Source organism: Euwallacea similis, chromosome 5, assembly GCF_039881205.1.
Source record: "Euwallacea similis isolate ESF13 chromosome 5, ESF131.1, whole genome shotgun sequence".
NCBI classification, from domain to species: domain Eukaryota; kingdom Metazoa; phylum Arthropoda; class Insecta; order Coleoptera; family Curculionidae; genus Euwallacea; species Euwallacea similis.
In genome coordinates, this window is record NC_089613.1 from 2,130,204 (window position 1) to 2,146,437 (window position 16,234).

The 16,234-nt window shown below is 32.8% G+C and overlaps 1 protein-coding gene across 1 annotated transcript in view; it reads right to left on the bottom strand.

Annotated features, from left to right (window-relative positions):
- vg (vestigial) overlaps positions 1 to 15,106 on the bottom strand; it is a 40,997-nt gene extending 25,891 nt beyond the window's left edge. Inside the window, exon 1 of the mRNA XM_066390199.1 lies at positions 14,640 to 15,106. Within this exon, the coding sequence (XP_066246296.1) occupies positions 14,640 to 14,792 (153 nt within the window). The 5' untranslated portion in view covers positions 14,793 to 15,106. The remainder of the gene's footprint in view (positions 1 to 14,639) is intronic.
- Between the last annotated feature and the right edge of the window lie 1,128 nt (positions 15,107 to 16,234).

Here is a 16,234-nt window from a genome sequence, read left to right on the forward strand (position 1 = left end):
TTTCGGCATTAAGGAATAGTGACTCAGTCAAAGAATTTTGTCGCATGTATATTTACCCACTAGTATATTAATAACTATTAACGCATGTACTTATAATTTTTTTTCCAGATTAAACTTAATTCATATTGGTTCCAGGTGAGAAAACTAACTGGATATGATATTAGCGACATTATAATAAAACAATATCAGTAAGGCGAAAAAAAATTTTCGCTGGAACAACAGGAAAAATCCAAAATATATTGTATATACAGGGTGGTCCAATAAGAGCGCTTCGGACAATTAGGTTTTTATTAATGGTTTTGATTAAAAATTGATTTCTCACTTATATGTAGAATCCCATAGAGCACATTTAAAAAATATTCTCATTTATACAGGATACGTCAAAAAAAGATACAATGCAAACTCAGATTTTTTTATATATTTGAAATTAGAAGAAGAATATAGTAGGAGTTTGTATATCATTCAATAGGTCTAAAACAAATACTTCTTGAGAAATTTAATGAAATGTAAAAAGGCAAAGGTCAAGAAAACATTTTTTTTCCTAAGAGAAATGAGTTACTTAATTATCCTTTTTTGACCGGTATGTTTTAACAACAAACTATTTTTCAAATTGAAGATAGTTCTTTTGTAATTTGATATACAGGATGAACAAAAACATTAATTGTATCTTACCCGCTTATGATTTAGTATATGTTCTTCATTTTAAATGGAATATATACATTTTTTTGTATTTGTTAGAACTAGTACTTCACGCCCTTTCAAGTGATACAAAATGAGGTTTTATTCCATTTTAAATAAAAATATTACTAAAAACAAAGTTCTATCAGGGTATGCTTTGGATTGGTTTCTATGGTTACGAAAATTGTAATAATTCTTGTTATAATCAGTATCGGTTTGATGTTAGTTTCTGAACAAAAAATGACAAGTTATTCTTTACAAGAGAAAACTGATTGGATACTTATAATTGGAGAATGTGAAGGATATTGTTTGTTAGCTTCAAAAGTTTATGCTAAAAAGTTCCGGGACAGAAGACATCCAATAAAAGGTCACGTAAATTATTACTGTGAACTTTTCGAGAAACACGAAGTGCAGCGAAAGCGAAATTCGCAAGAAGCAAATGTGTTCAATCAGAGGAAAATCAATTTATCCATGGTCCAAAATGCCACATAAGCCAGCGTAAACTTGAGGAGCACTTACGTATAAGCAAAAGTAGTAGAAGTAGAGTTATGAAAAGCATTAAATTTCATCCCTATGATATGCAGTTGCATCAGGAGTTGTACGAAACTGATTCTGGAAGATAACTTCTATTATTACTTCTTAGACAAGTATGCCCAAGACGACTCTTTTCTAGATTATGCCTTGTTTTTAGATGAATCAACGTTTCATAATAATGGTCTAGTAAAAAACATAATTTTCATTATTATGCCGATGAAAGGCTATTAGATTTTCGCCGAGTCGACCGATAACATAGATGGTCTCTGAATGTGTGGGACGGAATTGTGGATCAATTCGTCATAGGTCCATATTTTTTTGAAAGTCATTTAACCGGCCAGATATTTCAAGAATTCCTTGAAAATAGACTTCTAGAATTATTGGAAGACGTGCCATTAATCATAAAAAGAAAGATCTGGTTCCAATTAGATGAAACTCCCGCACATTTTCATCGAAACATGAGAGACCTTAATAATTTATTTCCTCAAAAATGGATTGAACGAGGAGAACCTCAATTATGGCCAGCAAGATCGCCCGATCTTACTTGCATTGATTTTTTTTGTGGGGATATATTAAAAATATAGTTTACCAGGAACCATCGACAATGAAAAAAAAAATGAAACAAAAACGTATTGAATCTTGTATCCAAAATAATGGTCGCTATTTCCAATTTAAATTTTGAAAAATTTCAGTTTGTCAAAACATCTTTTCACATTTTACTTATTCAACTTTATTTTAATAAAAAACATTTTATTTGTTGTTTTCGCTTATTTTAAAAAGTTTATGAGAAATATGGGATTCCAATTAAAGTGAAATAACATTGTTTAGAAATTTTTGTAACAATGAAAACAATCCAAGACATACTCTGAATGTTGGAACAAGGAAATAACCAAAAAAAAAAGACGTAGATACCACAAAATAAGAAACAAGTTGATAGGAGTAAAAGAAGTAAATCATCAAATAAACAGTTATATTTATAAAAGCAAGAGGCAAAAATGGGCGAGGCGAAGTCTTGTATTGAGCTAAAGAATGCCCTAAAAGGAATCAAGACATTAAAAATCGAATATATCATGAAAATATACATATACCAATGCATGTGATCCATAAATAAATAAATAAAACTTTCCCACAACAAATCTGAAATAAAATGAAACGATCTAGAAAATAAACTTGCACATTGGACAATAACACCGAAAACCGATAGAGAAACTTCTAAGTGATATCTGTTATGATGATATTTCGTGATAACTTACAACTGGAGAGCAAAGGCAGAAGCCTATGACATATGCAAATAACTTAACAAAAAAAAGTAAGGATAAGGACAAGAAATCCTAACGAGTCGATTCAAGGAAAATAATTGCTCAAATGACAATAAAGTCAGTTTTTTAGTGTTGCTAATTCTTTTCAGTTAAATGTAATAAAATAATTCCAATTAACTCTTAAAGATAACACTCTGTAGAATAACTTGAGCAACACTAATGATGAAATGAGCTACTAACTTTCTTTGCAAGAATTTACGAAAAATGTATGTATTTGGATTAATATAATCAATATTTCAGTCTAGTACGCCTCCGACTTCAATTTTCTCTTTAGGAATAAGAGACTCTTAGAGATTTCACGCTATATAAAACCAGACATATTCCTTTCAGTTTTTAATTTCAAAGAAAGTCAGTTTTATTTCACCGATATTTCTGTAATATCCATTACGCCTCTCTCAATTTTCTAATGTTGATTTTTTTTCTTTAGTTAAAGAAGATACAGGGACGAGTGTCCTCGCTATAAAAATCATGAGTGTCTCTTCCATTTTTTAATACCTCCATTAATGTTTGTTTTTTTCGTCAAGCGTAACTTTGGTTATATATTAACATTCATGAAACCTCTATTTAAAGAACATAATTTAGGAATGTCACACTTTTATGGGACACCTTGTATGCTTAAAAAATTTTACGAAATTCACTTCAAATAATCTAACCGTTTTTATCCAATCAGACTATTTCATACTAATAAGACACCCTGTAGATTCCTGCAAAACCCTTATGCGTACCTCCGGACCATACGATATTTAACCTCCATATTTCGCACTCTGTCCTCTCCCAGACAACCAATTCTGGACTTTCTTCTCTATAATTGAGACAATCAAATGTCTTCGGGAAGTCGCTGAAAACTGCTGATTCTGCATCATTCATAATCAAATACCTGAGACTCCAGAAACGACAGAATGACATAACAATTAGTCTGAAATGGAATGCTATCTTTAAATATAGAAGAATTTCCCCAACTTTGAAATCACTCTGTGTAGAAGCAAATACTATCGTGGCGTGACGCTTTGAAGACGTTACAGAAATATTCCAATCAAACCCCAAAAATAACAAAAGTAGCACTTTTCCATTATCGAAAGTGTCAGCCAATACATACAGTGTTCACAACTACAACAGATTAAAACTGATTATAATTCCCCGCAAATTGAAAAAGCAGTATATAGGGTGATTCTGAATAGATGGTAAAAATTGTAATGGGTGGATCCTGAGCCAAATTTAAGACGAGAAGTTCATATAAAAACGTGTCCAAAAATGGTTCGTCTTCGATCCACAAGATGTTAAAAAACACTCTTTTGTTCGTTTTTTTAATTACTTGTTTAATTTTTATCGAAACTTCCTGAAAATTTTTACATATCATACACTGAGTGTTTTCTACAAACAGAAATTTTCAGACTTTGATTTCATATACGGGGTGATGCTATCTATTAGTAAGTATTACTTTGTTATTTAAATTGATTGATGTGAACACTTAGCTATTATCGCGAATATTACCTAAACCATCGATTTAAGCGAAATTTTGCAAGAGACTGAAAAGTGAGTTAACTCAATGTAGATTTCAGAAATTTGCATAAAAGAATCAAAATATTAACAGAAAAAAATATATGATAAATGAGAGCTCAAGACTCACCAATCGGCATCACCCCGTATATGAAATCAAAGTCCGAAAATTTTCGTATAAAGGAAATACCCGCTGTATGGTATGTTCAAATTTTCAGCAAGTTTCGATAAAAAAATAAACAATTAAAAAAAAAACGAAAAAAAAAGTGTTTTTTAACACCTTGTAGATCGAAGACGAAGCATTTTTGGATATGTGTTTATATGAACTTTTCGTCTTAAATTTGGCTCAGGATTCATCAATTAAAATTTTTATCATCTATTCAGAAACGCCTTGTATAAACACTTGATTGATTTTTCCATCTCCTTAAACCATTTGAACCATTTGAACTAATCATTCATTAAAAAATAAAAATCATCTAGATTTTATATGCTGACCGGTACAAAAAATTAATTTATATCAACGATAAGAAGGTAATTAATTTTATGTTTATTTAATTGACAAGTTATGAAAAATTCTTGTATAGGCATCGACTCCATCCTTCGAATTAGCCATATCTTCGTTGGCAAAACAACCACAAAATCTGAAGGCTGCATATCTTCCTCCATGCAAGAAACACCAACAGTAAAAACAGAACACGTTCTCAGACGGGCAGACTGAAGAGTGATATTTTCTAGACTAGTTTATTACGATAATCATCTAGTTACGCTCCTCTTTCTTATTTCTTCAGGTACCCTCTGTTGTCTACTTAGTTCTGAAAACTGCTATAAAACATTGCTCTTGGTGTAGGTAATGGAGATTGATCGAAAAGCGCGTTGAATTCAGCAAAGTGTCTCAGTAGTAAAATAGAAAGTTCCCTTCTGTTGCTTTGACTCAAAAAAATGTCTATTTTTATAAGTCCAACTTCCAAGAAACCGACATAAATTATACCCAAAAGCTCTGGGTTTTCTAGAGTTTCAAAAACCATAACCGTGCATCTTCAATCCGAAGCCGGAGCCATTTAGAAGAAAAAAACACGTGTCACAACATTGTTTTTGGTACAATAATTTAAGCAGATAAAATCGGAACTCTTCTGATGATTTTTTCTCACGTTAGATGTTTCGGGAGAACAGATTTAATTAGATAGAGAGCAGAAAGGGGCCGCACGATCAGGTATTTGTTTATAGGATTTGATAAATCAGTGGCGTAGGGTAATTGAAATGCGGTAGGAGCGATCCGCAGATAAGCCTATTGAAAACATGCTAAGAAGGCATTCTGTAGAATGCCCGGTGGGTATATGATTTGATCTGATGCAAAACAAGGATTAGTAAATCAAAAGGCCATGCCATTATCGCGATAATTACGGCAAAGACATGACGTGATAATTGGCTCGGCAAGGTTTCGCCATCATTGGAGAGGCTTGTTGTCGATCAGGAAATACGAGTAAAGGTGAATTCCGTTATTGATCTCATGTTGCGTTTTATCTTCGATGTGTACCACTATTTAACGAACACATTCTTCAAATGATAAAATATGGCATCAGCTCGAAAACAGGTTGAAAAGAGAGCAGAATTTAACCATTTTCAAGAAATTTCTCAAACTTAAGAAACTGGTGACCAAGCAAAATATAACAAATGAATTTTTTCTAAGAAATTTTAACTCCAACTGTTCAGGTTCATTCAGGTTAACTGTCTAAATTATGTCAGAATTTTCTAAAAGAAAAGTTACCTTTTCTTTTGCTCATAATTAGCCCCCTTGTGAAAGGTGTGTGACCTCCACTTTAACCGAAACTGACATCAATTTTGCTATTTTAAATTTAAAGTTCATCATATTTCTACGTTCAAAGAAAGAACAGACAATTTTGATTAAAAATGCGACAACAATTTGTATTTTAAATTTTTACTACTTTGCAATAACGATGTATTAAAAAATATCTTCCCCTCCTTTTTTAATAATTAATAAATAACACTATAGATATAAAATGAAGTATTATAAGTTGAAATTAATTTAAAAATTGAGAAATTAAAAACTATAATAATTTCGAAAACGCTCGGCCAGTGGTGACTCAACGCAAACAATACGCGTTCTATTCTAAAAGGTATTCTAAATTAACACATTCAGAAGTTCTAACGCACCTTAATAAGAGCTGATTAATGGTTGAAATTTGATATGATTGTTTGAATGAATTTGGTTTTTTGGAGTAATAAATTTTTGACACTTAAAAAACATTCCATGCATTCTTCAAAGATGAAAGTGTTGTCTCTGAAATAAACACAGATAGAACCGAGTGATTAATGGCACTTCACAGATTAGATCCAAATTCGCTTTGCTCTAAAGTTCCTATACATTGTTTAAACCACATTTGACACGAGAAATTCTTTAATTCTTGCTATATAAATGTGAAAAAATCTGTGCACTCGCCAATGAGAGAGATGTTTATAATTATATCATAAAAAATTCAAATTTTCATTTTAGTAATGTGTAAAAATTGGGAAAAACTCCTTTCAGTAACAGCCGTTTGTCTTGTGGGCAAGTCTAGTGCATTTACGGAGATATTCAGGAAACGGATGTTTTCACTATTACACACAGTACACTAACACAAGACGGCAAAATCTACCGATCATTAATAAGTATTTAATTTTGACACTTTTGTGATATCTTCAAAGTTTTTCACTGATTTCTTAACTGTCGTAAAAGGTTTCACTGAATTTTTTAGGATTACGAAATTTCCTCAATATTTCCTAGAGATTTTCTAGACCTTCTCTACAATTTTCGACTGACTTGAAATATTTCAACTGTCTTTACACCTGCAAATAATGGGTCATATTTGTTATTTACAAACATCTGACGAATAAATAACTGCAAATGAATTTATCTAAAACTTACCTCTGATATTTTAATGTCTACTTGAGATTTTTTTAATAATTACCTTTTATAAAAAAATCTTACATTTATTTTCTATAAGAATTTAAAGGGCCTAAGATTTGAGTTCCTAACGGTTTTTTAAGTTTTACAAAGTTTTATCAAAATTTCCAAGATGGTTGAATTTATTAAAGTATTAGAACTATCAATTTTTTTTTATTTCTGGAACTTTGGTTTTCTACAATTCCCGTAGAAGTGATCATTTTCTGAAGTGTTTTGACATCACAAACGGCATTGTTTCAGATAGGTGTAAGTTCGCTAGTCCAAGTCTGATACTTGCTCAGTTTACGTTGTTGGCCAAAAATATGCAAATTTTCCTGCTAGGTACACTATATTCACTTTTGAGAGAGTTTTTATACATTTTTGAAAAATTTTTGTAACATTTTTTAAATCCCTGGAAAGCCAACAGACTGAATTGGGAAATTTTCTATTTTTAAGAGCAATTAATGAATCTGAACAAACACATGCCGCATTATTATTTTAATCCCGGAATCATAAGTGAATCACCGGCTTACAATTGCATCTGCTTCTCATTAGTCCTCGTAAGCAACCTTGAGTAGTGGGTACCCGACCAATAAAATCATTTAAATGGCAAAATTTTAAGCAAAAACGAAAACGAAGATTGAAAATGCTCAAAGGCGAACCTGAATGCATTAGCGCCCAGTAACACAAAGGAGCGGTCTTCTCTGTGTATCTCGATAAAAAATTACCGGTCGATTAAAAATATTTCCTATAGCCGATCCACGGTATACAGATCTTGTCAAACACACTTCGGCTTTTAACTCTCCATTGTGGCTTTACAAAGTGAAACACCAACAGATTTAAAATAATAAAGACCGAACACTCCAGGCAAATACGACCATGAGGGTGATCATTATGGATTATCGCACGAGTTATTGCATATTAATCGCCATTTCATTCCCATTTTGGCATTCACCTTTTATGGATCCGTTATGGATCGTTCCTGATCATTCGGCAAAGGCGAAATGGTTAAACTCATGAGTTCAGGGAGTACTCAGGGAGTCCTTAGTATCATTATCTGGTTACTTAAACTAAATTGCGTAAATTCAAAAATCAATCTATATATATTTACTTAAAAGAGATCTTTTACTAGAGAGATCAACATAATTGCACGCGATCTGAAAAACGATCTCTTTGTTTTACCTGGTTCTTTTCTTGCCATTGTCGACCTTCTTCCGACTAGGATCTTCTAATTCTCACTACAAGTAAGGAATCTTGAAAATCTGTTAGAACCGTCACGTCTTTTTAGGTTTTTCCGTCGGTACCATATGGTCGCCAATTTTTTTCATTACCCGATCAATTAAGGCAGATCAGTGCCTGTTTAGGTGATCTAGTGTGATTTTGCATAAAAACTTTGTCGTACAAGATCGTTGGAGCGCAATGAACTTTGGAACGGAGGTTCTTGTATCAAAGTTTTAAGTTCATGTGGTTGTCGCACGACAATGGATTGGGTTCTGGGATGTTTGTGCCTCAAGATATTCGAAAATTTGACGACTTATATCAAATTATATTGCTTTATATTGCTTTTTTATCTGGTGAGCGACGATAACGGAGGCTTCATAACAAACCAATTAGCAAACATATTCTTAAATTTGATTACTTAATTTTATATGTTCACTTAGCTTATGAGTCTTTTTGACCATAATATCGGTTAGTTCAGGTTAGATTTAATTTTAAGTTCTTTCAAACCGAATGATATTATATCGAAAGCTATCTATCAAAGATATACCTTCCGGATGCCCGGAGGGTAGCAGAATCGGGACTTCCCAATCCACATTGTGACTGATCCAAATTCTCAATTCTACTAGTATAGTAGTAGAAACTAGACGCATGAAGCTGCGGGCATCGTAGTAGGGGCTATTTGGAACTACTAAATTACCATCAAATTAATTACTTTATGGGACATTTTTAATCATCAATTTATCTCATGTTGTGTATGTCCAGAAAAAATGTTCGGACACGGTTGGTTAGTTTTGCGATTAACTTGTCGCCAATTTCAAATGATGTATTTCCTAACTGGTTTCATAAATTCTGAATTTAGCATATAAAAACCACAGGAACCACCTTGTACTATAGTTGATGTTATTTTTTCTTGTTTTTCTATTCCAGGGAGTAGCATTTCCAATTACTTATAAAAAATTATAAGATTTTTTAAATTAATTTATGAAAATTTATAAGAAAAAAAGATTATTGTTAGAAGAACTTTGATATCAGCATTGTTATTATAATAGTAATTGAAATGCGAATGCAAAAGCCATGAGAATATTTATCCAGTTTATAACATAAATTTCCAAATAACTTCAACAATACGTTCAACAAATAACTTCTTTCAATACGTTTATGAAATAAGTAGTTCTAGTGCCGGTAATGCTTGGCTAAGCTACAAATCACTCATATCTATCTTTTAATCAGTTTATTACGGTAACGGTAGTTTGGAGGGCGATGACTATCTTAGCGTGGTCTATCACTTTTAACTATGTTTATTCAATCCAGTTTGATAACTATTTATCCTAAGTAAACATGATGAGCATGATTAAGGTGGTTTAGCTAAGTCCTAAATTATTACAGTTTTGTCGAGTTTAGCGAGATGGTGAGACATTCTTGTTAATTACCGAATAGAGGCTCGCTATTGGCCATTACGCTATTTCCATGGAAAATATACTCCTATACTAAAGTTCAACCTTTGGTTCAATCATTTTGTAAAGCGTTAACATTACTTATAAAATTATCTCTTAAAAATTTTCATAGTGTTCCGCACGTAAAAATGAAAAATCTTGAATCCTGTTATAAGTTGAATATTTGGTATTTGCAATACCTAAAGATTCACGATTTTCAAAACACCTTTTACATCGGATTTTATCTTGTATGCATGCCTTTTTTTCATTTAAATTTCCAAAAAAATTAAGAATATAACCATTACAAAAGCTTGTCGCATTTTTATGGAAATTAGCTTGGAGATAAAGTTCATAGAACACGAATGATTTTGCTTTAAAAGGGTCAAAGAGATAGGTCACGTATTATTTGTTGTTTCAATTTTGCTGCAATTTGATTGAATTTTATTTGAATTGATTTGAACGGAAGTGTCAGAGGCTAATTTTCAGAAAGTCTTTTTCATGTCAATCACAAATTAGCAATACTATACCTATCTACCAATCAAATAGATAAAATGTTATTTGTTTATTAAAAAAAAAAACGAAGAAAAACGCATTTATTATTATTCTTCTGTTGTTACAATTCCCGAATATACATATATGTATGTATACACATAAAACATTTATTCATCTGGTTAATTTTGATCTACTTAGATCAAAGCAACGTGGATAGAACCAAAAGAGGCACAATCCGTCGCTTACTTCGCTCACTCTTATGCGCTAACTAGAGTTAACACTTAATGCGCTACTAGAGTTAATAAAATGACGAAATTGATAAGGTTGCTGGTTGCTAGTTTTGCCTGTTCCAGGGGGAGCACGAGGAAAGAAATAGAAACAGTTGAGTTATTTCAGACGTATCCTGGCATTTACCCAACTGAACTTTTATGTTTATACGTATATATTGGATAATGGGCCTTATTGCAACCGTGAGAACAAAATGCCGACGGAAAAGATTAATGCATCTGCGAAACATCCAAGAGGAAATACCTGGAAAAAATTATTCCGGTTACTAAAACCGAAACCTACACCTCAAGAAGTTTCATTGTATCAGATATTTAATGAAAACATGAACTCTGTTATACATACATATATGTATAGATCTTATATACAGGGTGTTTCAGGACTATGGGATCAAACTTCTAGGGATTGTTCAGTACAACAATACAAGACATCTGAGTATAAGAACCCGTATCCGCAAATGTCTCCTTAAGGCGCTATGGTTTTATAATGCTTTAAGACAGCTATGTGCAAAAATAGGTTTTATCGAGTTTCAGCACGTTCTGTTTGAATTTGTTTGTATAAAACAACACTACAGTAATTGTTCAAAATATCGTCCTTAAACTTCATTAAACAACATTGGATCGACAGATGTGATCCAGTTTCGTGGCTTCCCAAGTTACCCGATCTAACATTTTTAGATTTCTTTCTGCGGGTACATGTAAGGCTTTTGGTTTATAAAACACCAGTGAAAACAGAGGAATATCTAATTGCACGAATCATTGCGGTATTTGAAATCGTTGAAAACGATTATCAAATTTTTAGCCAAATTCGCAGAAGCCATGTACGTCGTTTACACAGGTGCAATGAAGTTCAACGACGACATTTTGAACAATTACTGTATTGTTATTTTTATATAAATAAATTCAAATGAAATGTACTAAAACTCGCTAAAAACATTTTTGCATATAATCGTCTTAAAGCATCATAAGGCCGTACAACCTTAAGGAAACATTTGCAGACACGAGTTCTTATACTCAGATGTCTTCTATTATTGCACTAAATAATCCCTAGAAGTTTAATCCCATAGTTCTGGAACACTCTGTATATATAATGTAGGTATATAGATATAGATATAATATAAGTGCATAAATCTATTCTCGGATTTCCCTTGAGTTCTTCGTACTTAGATACGAAACATGACTTTAAAAACTAGCCCTAACATACTACTCGGTAACTAATCGAGTGACTAATTTGAGGACTAAAAATCCCAGAACTGGAATATCTCATTCACGCTCGATACAACTTGATCTCCAAACATATCTCAATACTGATAAATTCTGTAATTCTATAACGTGTTATTATTCTAAAGGAAGCATGGTGGACAGAGAAGCAAGTAGATGCCTGCTACAGTATCAGAAGGATACACGCATTGAAGATGCCCTAAAAATCAAGCAAAAAGTGAATTTTAACATTGTCCAAAAACCAACTTTCTCTAGACAAGTTCTACATGGTACTTCATCTACCTAGTATCTAACACCATTTATAAACTAATCAACAATCAAGTTTACGGCATGAACTTATTAATCAAATTCAGCATCAGTTGGGTGTTAAAAACCCGTAAAAACTTATGCAGATTAAATTAATAAGACTTCGCTGAATTCCAATAGATCGTTTGGCAAACATCCTGAACTAGCCTGAATACCTACGATTAATCATTGCCATCATTAATTTCTTTATTGTAGGTAATTTATACTGTTCTGTTAAAAATTAAGTGAGTAGGATGGAAGCATTAGATATTAAGATATAATTTCTATATGCCCGTAAAAAAAATTTACTTGAAAGGAATTTTTGCTCACAGAAGACAACGAGACGCACCTTTCTACCACCCGTTTGGTAAATAATCGGGAAATTCATTGGGTCCGGCTAATAAAAGAATAAGGCCTACCATCAGGTAATGAAATTTTACTGACGAAGGTACAAATGGTTTTTTTTTTACTGGTGTAAGTTAAGTATGTAGACAAACGTATTTTCCAATTATTTTCACCGATAAAATGTACTTTTAGTATTTTTCGATAAAAACAGCCGTTCTGAAAAAAAAAACGGGTTTCACCCTTAAACTTTTATTATCAAAATAACAACCATAAAATGCTAAAATTAAATAGTATTACTAATAACAAACTAAAAATATTTGCAAGACATTGACTGGCGAATTCTCGAATATGCCTGGTGAATGCTTAACAATGGCACACCATTCAAATATCTTGTTTCTTGGATCTTCTTCAGCTTGAACTGGGAGGCCAAGCATGAGGTCCTGCTCTTCCTACCCACCGATAAAAAATGTTGCAGTCCAGAAACTGATGAGCAACTAAACTAGAATGTGCTGGTGTATCACCATTTATCAACTAAATACTTTGTCTGGTTTTCAAATCAACATCAACGTCTAAATAGCCAGGAAAATCGTACTCCAAAAACCTTCTGACTGTTCGCCATTAAGTCTTTGTGCAAGAATGCAAGGTCCAATGAAATGATCACCGATAATTCCAATTCAAATGTTGAAAGAAAATTGTAGTTGATTACTTTCTATGAGAGCATGCAGATTCCCTGCAGCCCAAATATGGTTATTGTAAAAATGAGTGATGGCGGTACAAGAAAACGAAGCTTCATCTGTGAATAACGCAGCACTTAAAATGTCTGGGATGCTGCTAATTAAGTACATAACCCAATGCAAGAATCTACTCTGTAAGGAAAATTCCTAGGTAATAGAGCTTGCACACGTTGCTTATAATAACGATAAAGTTGTTGAGATTTTAAAGTTGTCCACACTTCATTCAATTCACTAGAAATTTTTCGAGATCTAATTTGGGAGTCTTCTTCTATTTTAAGCTTCTTTAATCTTAACTGTTCAAACTATTATAGGCCTCCTTGTGATACGTATTGTCCTTTTAAAACTTCCAATTTTATGGTCTTGCGTGAACATTAATAAAAATTTCGACGGAGACACTCGGTGAGGAAGTTGCAAATAATGCGTTCGTCTTGCAGTTTAAGCATTGTCGCGAACCATTTCGCAAACAAAATGCTTGTCTGCTATTTCTGCATTGGTAAATTGGGCAGTTTTAAACACAACTCATACTTACTCAAAAACTTACATTAATTTTTTTTTAATGCATATAAAATGCATATGAAATTTAGTTTCTGACAACCTGACTTTCATTGCATAAATTATTGCCCTGTGCATTGCTGCTTTAGAGATAAACCATATTTTTTCAAAAAATCTGCTTGTAACTAGAAATACTAAAAGTACCTTTTATAGGTGACAATGAATAAAACATACATTTTTAATTTAAAAATGGTATACTGTGAGCTATAAAAGTTATGACGATTTAAATTATCATAGTATGCGGCACCCTTATCGCTAAACAAAAAAAATGAATTTTTTTCTCAGATATGCAAAATTTCGTCAAAATTGTTGCAAACTATATTAATATGACCTTTTTACTTCGAAACTCTTAAAAAATTCACCCCTTAAAGTTTGTCTACATATTTAATTAACCCCCTGTATATACCAGTTATTCCCGCCACATTGTCCTCAATATTCTAACTTCTAAAGAAGCACACTAATAATAGCCCAAAGATTTGATTAAAGACTAATGTACCAGATTGCTCTAACTAAAAGAACATATCCTTTGTTAAACTCTATAACACGTCTTGGTACAATACAAGATAGAGACTACTTTTGCAGGCGAGCCGAAGAATTTTTATAAAGCTTGTTTCACGCCTTGAAGGTATTCACAGTAGGTATCATGGTAAGAACATTAGAAGTATAATGTAAAACTACCGTATAAGCACAGAAACCATAAACTAGTGACTTGTTATGACATACTTATTAGAATTTAATAACCATGGAGCTAAAGAAGATGGCGAAACTAAATCGATGTCAATACTAGAATTTAAAATAGTTGAATCGAAATAAATCCTACACCAAAATTAGATACAATATAGGGCTGATAACATGCCCTTCTCCAGAACCTTCACACTTTTTATTTTATTTGGTGTGCCAAAAATACTGTATATATTATAATGAACATTGCGCTTTATAATATTATATTAAACTTTATTTATGTTGACCTATTTCTTGCCACGACATTGCGAATATAAGTACTAAAATGTCACCTTTGACGCAGTTCGGAGGATACTGCAACAACTCTTTCAGTATAAGAAATTCAATCTAATTTAGTCAAAAACCCATTTACGTGGACTCACCCTATCATATTGATGAGCTGCCCCAAAAGGTGAACTAAACGGCCCCGTTCTAGGCACCGGATGGGCAGAGACGGGGGGCGCCGCCCCCGCCCTTTGATATAAGTACGGATAATATGCCTGGTACATAACTTCAGAACAACTCATTATATACATATACACATGTCAAACGATCCTCTGAGGGCACAAATCACACAATAATATCTTGAGGACTATTTGAAATCCTAAGTCACTGAGTTTTCCGTCGCATCGCGTCTTTTTGTAGTGTTTAGAGCCGCATCTCTATTAGTGGAAACTTGACTAGATAAGTAACTGGCCTTTTCAAGGCATGTCAAAAAGAGAATAACATCGTAAAATCCACCGGAATATTTGATAATTATTTTGCAAATTTGCGAAGCTCAAACGCACCGATGTAATACTATCGCAATACACTTCGAAAGCTAGCCGGTATGGGACTAACTGCTGCCAAAGGACAAAAATTCTTTACCCCTGATTTTCTCCAAACTCCGCCCATGTATTCCCCTCTAAACTCCACACGAAGTGCCGCCTCTGCCATGTAACGATTATGAAATTCTCCCGTGGCCAGAGACCAATAGGGAGCTGGTTGAATTCTCGTCGACCAATCAGCCTGCGGGGTTAGTCGAGGTATGTTTACCGCCTAGCCTAGGTTTTATATCAAAAATAAATTGTTAGAAAAGGGGTTATGGAGCCTGTAGGGTCTTCATTAATCCATTGGGGCTTAATTTCGTTATTTTGCTCTTTTTCCGCTTTATTTATGTTTCCATTTTTCGAAAATACGTTTTCATTATGGTCCGCGGTTTTAATGCAATTGTGCCTTTGTCTATTGACTAATTTCTATTTTGAATCTTTTGTTCATGCAAACGCAAAAAGGTATGGCCGCAATGTACTGATTCGGAAAATAGTCACAAAATGAAGCCGGAGATATCTATCGGTGTAGTTATCATAAATGGTACAGTTCCAAATATACTGAGGTTCCAGACGTACGTACCACATGGGAGATGTTGCATATTCAGAGGTGTAACAAGCTGACAAAGGAAATTTATATACTCAGCTTTTACCTCTATAATCCTCTATAATACCTCTATAAAAACATTGAAACACATAAAGAAGTTTAATTCAAACAAAATTATAATGACTGTACTAAGTCTATTTCGGTTTTTTACATTTAAGTAAAATAACTTTAAGCTAAAGTTAAAGTGAAAAGTTATTGTAAGTCACAGTTTTTACATTTTTATTAACCGTTAATGTTTGCCTAATTTTTTAAAATGTCATTTGTTAGGTTTCCTTTACTTAACTAAAACTTTAAATAGCAGTTTTTAATGAACAGAAAAACTGACGAAGGCTTACCATCTTGGCAAACAATTTTTTGTTGCTTCTTTACGTAAAAGAATGGCAAATTCTTTAAAACATAGGGGCCCTTAAGAGAAAATAAATAACGCTCCCTATATGGCCTATAGCCCCATTAATTTTGGTTCTAGATAGGAATGAGTGCCTACGTAATGTCATAAATTTCTTGCAGGTAACATTTGACTATAATATCTACCTCTGATTAATTAAATATTTTTGTCATGGAATAT